This window comes from Pygocentrus nattereri, chromosome 14, assembly GCF_015220715.1.
Source record: "Pygocentrus nattereri isolate fPygNat1 chromosome 14, fPygNat1.pri, whole genome shotgun sequence".
Taxonomy (NCBI): Eukaryota; Metazoa; Chordata; class Actinopteri; order Characiformes; family Serrasalmidae; genus Pygocentrus; species Pygocentrus nattereri.
This window is the reverse complement of record NC_051224.1, coordinates 2,981,866-2,988,492: the sequence shown is the minus strand read 5'-3', so window position 1 is coordinate 2,988,492 and position 6,627 is coordinate 2,981,866. Positions and strand designations below refer to the sequence as shown.

The window sequence follows — 6,627 nt, the reverse complement described above, 5'->3', positions numbered from 1 at the left end:
CATACCTTTTAACATGAACTCTTTTGTGTGATCATGACAGGAGGTCTTCCTTACGCCCATGGCAAAAACACACATTTGTCTAAAACAAATGAGCAGCTACACAATAAGTGATATTAATCACCAATACTGGGAAATACTACACTTACTGTTTGTTTGCCTTATTCATGCACTCAGTAATGAGTTACTCATTTCATCTGGCAACAAGGGAAGAGACAAGCCTTGCCTCATGGGCGTCATAAATATTTCTGTGTGTGTCTGTGCGCTCGGTGTGCTCCAGCTCTCCTGAGATAGAGTTTCAGAAGGTTGTCAAACAGCCACTCACATGCACATACACTGAATACGGCTACTCAAACACACACACACGAACTTCATTACAGCTGCCATTCTTGTTGGGAGACTTCCAGTTTTCTGAAATCTGCAGGGATATTTTCCACACCTTCAAAGTTCAGTCGTAGAAGTCGGCTTCTATATTAGATTTGCAGACTTTCTTCTGTTTCCTTTTCTCAGTAATGGCTTCATGACAGCTATACATCCTTTCAGACTCATAGCGTTGAGTCGTCTTCTCACAGTGGACAGAAATACCTGTGGATTTTTTAGATATTAAAGCAAAAATGGAGCGTGATTTTCTCCTCCTGCTCTCTCTTAAAGATCAAAGCTTTATGTATATATAAATAGTAACTTTACAGGAGAAGGGAAAAGGCTGCTTTCATTTTAATGTAAGTCAATGGAACCAGACGTCTTTCCAAGTCATTTTGGGCCGTTTCTTTTCATCCATTCATCATGAAATTTGCACACAATGTAAAAGACAACAGGCACTTTCTAATTATGTCAAAAGCTGAAAAACGATAAAAATGGAGATGCGAGGTTTTCTTCTGACAGCAGAAGATATCTATGTCACATGTATGTCACAGAACTGTACAGGCAACAGACTAAGTCCAAAGAAACATACATAAAGTAAAAAGTAACAAGAATTTCTTCAAGAAAGTAACTGAGGTGTCTAAAGAACAATGTTTGGTTCCAGATTTCTCCTTGACACCCAGGGCCTCAGTATGGATTCGATCATCATCATCATCATCACGTCACTTAACACGTACAAAGCCTTAATTAGCCAAATCAGACACTGGATTAAATCGACACACTGACATATGGAGAATCACTCATTTTTGCATTAATATTATTTGTTCTCAGTGTAATATATGTGTTGTCTGTGTAACAAATGCTTGTTGTCCATATAGGTTTTATTTATAATTTACTCAGCCTGAAAGCCCACTGTATATACTGTATACACTGTATGTATGTATACATACTGTATGTATAGTACACACACACACACACATCGCTGTTGTCAAAAGAAAACCTTGTATTTCCAAAATGATAACTTATGGTTATCATTACGTTAGGTCTGTTTTCTCTGGTTTTACTACACTGTCAGGACTTTTTTGTCCTGTAAATGTATAAAATCAACACACAGACACACACACACACACACACACACCCAGGAAACCTCACACAGAATCCCTAAAATAGGCTGCCAAAAGCACAGAAACCACCAAGACCATAAGAATGAGCTTCAGTTCCAGGTCAGTGGTGCCATGGCCTGCTGTCTCACTCCACTGTCCACAGGTTTTGGCCTGAGACCCTGACAGCCCCGAGGGCTTTCGAAAGTCAGTCTGTTTGTAAAATAGACATGGAAAGTCCGGCTCAGGGCCTTCCAAACGCAGTCGAACTTTCCCTGAGTGGGTGGACGGAATATTGGCCAGGAGAACTCTGTTTTGTCCAGTTTCTACCAAGGCCCACTTCAGTTCCTCTTCAGGTTTTTTTTCAGAAGCTCACTGGTAATTTCGCAAGCTAGTAGAGTCTCAGGAGGCTTCATTACACGGCGCAGAGCGTGATTGTGTTACTATGTTAATAACCACCATCTTTCAGGAAACGAGTGGCACAATTAGCCTGCTTGCTCCCACCTGTAGTGCCACTCAGTCTGCCCCGAGGCACTCCCTGCTTTCTGACTCACCCCGCTAAACACAGCTGCTCTTCCATCTTACACGTTTCACCACAATCGACCACAACGCCGGAGTTCACTCAGCATTTATTACCCATTCGTGTTCAATCATCTGTCCTTCTGCATGCACTGAAGTTGCTCAGGTTTGGCCAGAGGAGCTGATGGTTATTTGCAAGAACCCTATTAGCAGTACACAACTATTAGCAGTGGCTGTGTTAACCACACTGTGTTATTAACCATCATCGTTCTCTGCCTCTGCTGCCCTGTGGTCTCGATCTAAATATAAGTGTGACGGTAAGCGGCCCTAAATAGGCTGGAGTGAGGCCTCTTGCTCGCTCGCTCTCTCGCTCTTTCTCTCTCTCTCTCTCTCTCTCTCTCTCTCTCTCTCTCTCTCTCCACAGTGGGCTGGCGGTCAATGAGCAAAGCATTAAAACTGAAATATTAAAACATGGCAAGTGAGGTATTGTACACATTGTGGCTTATTATAAGCTCAGAGGTACACATGACCTTCCACCCAGCCTACACACACACACACACACACACACACACACACGTGCGATTCATGAACAATGACAAATCAAGGCTAAGTGATCACGGCGCACATCATAGATCACCACATATAAATGAGCACATTAGGAGTCACTGGCATGATTCAGATTTCCTGCACTTCCCTTCACATGGCCACTGTACTGCTTGAAAATCGATTCGAAAATTTGATTGCATAATATATAGAACATATTACACAAAAATAAGATCTGTATGAGACGAATGGCTTTCTTTTTCTGATTCGTGCCCATTGTTTTGCCCTAATATTTCCTGGATTCTCAGTGAATCCCTGAACATCTATGATGACTTAACAGTATCTGGCTGGCTTTAATAACTAAACACGGCGCTCATTCCTCACTGTAAGACAGCACCACCAGCTCTGGGTATGTTTTGTCGAGGTTCAGCAGAAGGAGAGGTATGACTTCATATATTGGTTTAAGTAACTGTTCTGTGCTTGCCCACCCAGCTCAGCTCCCCCTGTGTAAAACCGTGTCTGTTGCCAAGCAGTCTGTTTTACTATCAGTTCAGCAGTGATCTGGCACAAACTTACTGTAAACGAGCCGCACAACTTCTCCTTGTTGGAAGAACAAAGAGAGGGAGGGGAGGAGGGGCCACGGCCAGTACCAGGAATCCGCTTTAACACACTTACTGACAGCCTGCCTTTACTGGAACAGCTTCAGGGAGGGGCCTGGAACGAGCGAGGGGCGGGGCTTCCGCGGGCGTGGGCGGGGCTTTCGGGCCGACTATAACACGCTCGGCCGGGGGCTTCTCTCAGCACAAAGCACCACAGCGTAGAGCAGGAGCTCAGAGTGACAAACAGCGGAATTACTTTCCTCCACGGCTCTTTAACACTGCGATCACCCAGCCGCCCGAGAGCTGCTTTGTTGGCGCTCACTTTGGATATAGCAGAGTTTCACTAAAGGACCTTTGAAGGTAAATATTTCACCGTTTGTAATAGTTTCCCTGGTTGTTAGTAGAACAGGTCTGTTCAAACGAGCGTTTATCTCCGAGGTAGCTCAGCAGGAAAGCTTTCTCGGGGTGTTATTGGTCAGAACACCTGAAATAAGCCACCTGACCGAGTTGAGTGAGAGATGCCAGAGTGTTTTTAGCTTCAAAGTAGTTTGAAAAGATTTAGAATGACGTGTTTCACTGTAGACCAACTCAGAGTTGATCTCAGATCTTGTTCGTGTTAGTAAAGTTGGTGGAAAGTCTTACTGGGCTATAGTTCAGAGATGAGTTCACCTACCTTCCTTCAAGTTTTTCGTGAAAACCCAGGCGTTCCATCCAAGTGAACTCCCATCACTGCCGCTCCAAACTAGTGGCCGTGCTCTTGGGTTTGTCTTGGCCTTAAAGCACTGTTGTAACACACCTCTCCCTCCTCCTCCGTAGGTACATCCACCTTTGAGTAACTTGGACCTGATCTTTATGCCAGCTCCTTGTGCGCGATGGTGACACACAGCAAGTTTGAGCCCGCAATGAGCAGCTGCACTCTGGATGCCACCATGCGGCTCGCTCCTCACCGCTACAAGACCTTCAGCTCCAAGCTGCAGTACCAGCTCGTCCAGAGCACGTTCAGGAAGCTCCAGGAGAGCGGCTTCTACTGGGGCTCCATCAGTGGCAAAGAGGCCAACGCCATGCTGGCGTCGGAACCCAGCGGCACCTTCCTGATCCGCGACAGCTCGGACAACCGCCACTTCTTCACGTTGAGTGTCAAGACAGACTCTGGCACCAAGAACCTGAGGGTGCAGTGTGACAACAAGTCTTTCTTCCTTCAGACGGACCCCAAGAGCTCCCAGTCGGTGCCCCGCTTTGACTGTGTGCTCAAGCTTGTGTACCACTATATGTCCTCACCGAGGTGTTCCACGTCCATGGGCAACATCCGCAGCGCCTACTATATCTACTCTGGAGGGGAGAAGATCCCCCTGGAGCTGCTGAAGCCCTTCTCCTGCACCATGTCCTCCCTGCAGCACCTGTGCAGGAAGACAGTCAACGGTCACTTGGACATTTCAAGCAAGAGGGATCAGCTGCCTCAGCCTCTCAAAGACTTTCTTCAGGAGTACGATGCTCCAATTTAAAGGACACGGCTCAGAGCTTGCTTGGTGTAGACATACTGCCGTAGAAAACATGATAGAGCTGTGCAGATGAATGAAGCAGTGAAAGGAATGTTAGCTAGACCACATGAGACTGAGCACAGAAGGTTGAAGATTTGAAAGCTCTTCATGTTATTCCAGCCTTTCAAGCACATGGAGAAGGGACTTTGAGAGGAGCTAGATGTTCTGGCGGTTTGACTTTTTGGTGGAACAACACAAACCAAGAGTGCTGCTATCGGTCAAGTTGGCCAGGTTTCTCCCGGGCCATGGGGAGGGGGGGATGTTCGCCCTCAGTCAGTCTTATTTGCACAAGAACTTATCAAGACAGTGGGTTTGCTGTTTTGATGAAAAGCATAGCTACCACTCCACCAGCTCCATCTGGGCCTTTTTGTGAACTGCCAGGCTACCAAAAGTACAACTCGCTTACAAGCAACTAACAAGTGTAAGAGGGTCTCTGTGAATAGGCGGTTACACTTGCCCCACCAGTGCTGGTAACTCGATCCACTCCGCTTGCTCAGATGGTCACCAGCCTTGACCTCCTCACAGCTCCAAATCTGCCTGTGCTCACAGAGCCTGGAGCGGGCCTGACATTTAGCGGAAACCAACCGCCGCCTTCTTCCAAGTAAATATTTGTGCCCTTCATGGAAAAAGGAAGAACTGAGTAACAGCGCGGCACCCAAGGCTGAGGAGAAGAGATGGTTATGAGAAATGAGTTCTGGGAGGGGGAAACAAGGCAACATGGACAGGAAAAGAAAAACAAAGCGACTGTTTTATGATCAGTGTTTGTTTTGTTTTGTTTTCATTCCTTAAAGATCAAAATCTGTTTGGAGAAGTAGGCAGTTGAAGGGACAACCTAAGAACTGTCAAGTTGACATGTCAAGAGATGTCAAGGTAGTGAAAATCAAATACATGGATTTTTTTTTTTTACTTGAAAGAATGACATCTGTATAAACTGAGTTCTTATGATGTAAGAGCCATGGGCCAGACCTGATCCTCACGTCAACTGGAAGTATGGCTGTATTAAAGTGAGAGGGGGCAGAGTAGCAGAAAGAGCTTGCTTATGAATGTATTTAGACTGGGGACCTTGACCCTCGTCTGTCGATGAAAGGGCTAAAGGTTCACCCCCGTCTTATTCTTGTACCTTAACAAGACACTGTTTACATGTGTGAAGACTTTTTTTTTTATCTGCTGTCTTTTGTAAAGATGTTTCAACCTTGGGTCTGTTCATATGACTTGCGGTTAATGCTTGAAGAAGAAAAAAAATCCCTGAAAAACCACAACAAAAGCAAGCAGACTGAAAATACTTTGCACATATTTATATTTATAAATCATTTCAGTAATTTATAATAAAGAGCACTATTTTTCTAAAAAGGAAATCTGTGTGTTTGTGCTGATTCCTACATCTTGACCAATGAAATTTAAACGTAGGGGAGCGCTTCACTGAACGGCGCCACTGCCACTAATAATGAATAAAGACTAGGTTAGGCCTGTTGGCAGCTGCTGACAGGTCCCTGCTAGCTCAGCCGAGCTGTTTTCAGTTGGAGTGTTCCTTTAAGGTAAACTCACTCACACATGACACCAGCTGTTCAAGCCCAGCCATGTTCCTTTATCAACATATTTGGAAGTGTCTGATCTCAGAGCAGCCCATCCTGCTGAGATGAATCAGACTGCCTCAGACCCAGAGGAGGGTTACTGTTGATTCAGAGATATTTACTCCTAAAAGCGGGAATTTTTCTCCCCCCGCTGTCTCTGATCTGGCATTTCCAGTAAGACTTTGTCCCTCATGAGTAACTCATCCTTTGTACGACTGAATTTTCATCACGCGCAATGACAAACTCCTCTATCGTTACTGAAACTGGGAAAGTCAAATCTTTAGTGAAAAATCATCACACATCTCTCGAGTCATGTGCACTCTTAAAAATAAAGCTTCCTAAATAGTTCATGGCTTAGATAAGCAGTTCTAGGAAAGGCCTTTAATTAGTATAGAACCTT

General features: G+C 45.1%; 1 protein-coding gene across 1 annotated transcript; it reads left to right on the top strand.

Moving 5' to 3' along the window:
• The first annotated feature begins 3,335 nt into the window (after positions 1–3,335).
• Positions 3,336–6,011, top strand: socs3a (suppressor of cytokine signaling 3a). The gene is made up of 2 exons (XM_017711974.1): positions 3,336–3,478; positions 3,935–6,011. The coding sequence occupies exon 2, from the start codon at positions 3,991–3,993 to the stop codon at positions 4,618–4,620; it is 630 nt and encodes a 209-aa protein (XP_017567463.1). The 5' UTR covers positions 3,336–3,478; positions 3,935–3,990; the 3' UTR covers positions 4,621–6,011.
• Positions 6,012–6,627: the final 616 nt, after the last annotated feature.

What these genes read in the sequence shown, in the direction of transcription:
- socs3a (XM_017711974.1), top strand. Translation starts at nt 3,991, where the DNA reads ATGGTGACACACAGCAAGTTTGAGCCCGCAATGAGCAGCTGCACTCTG.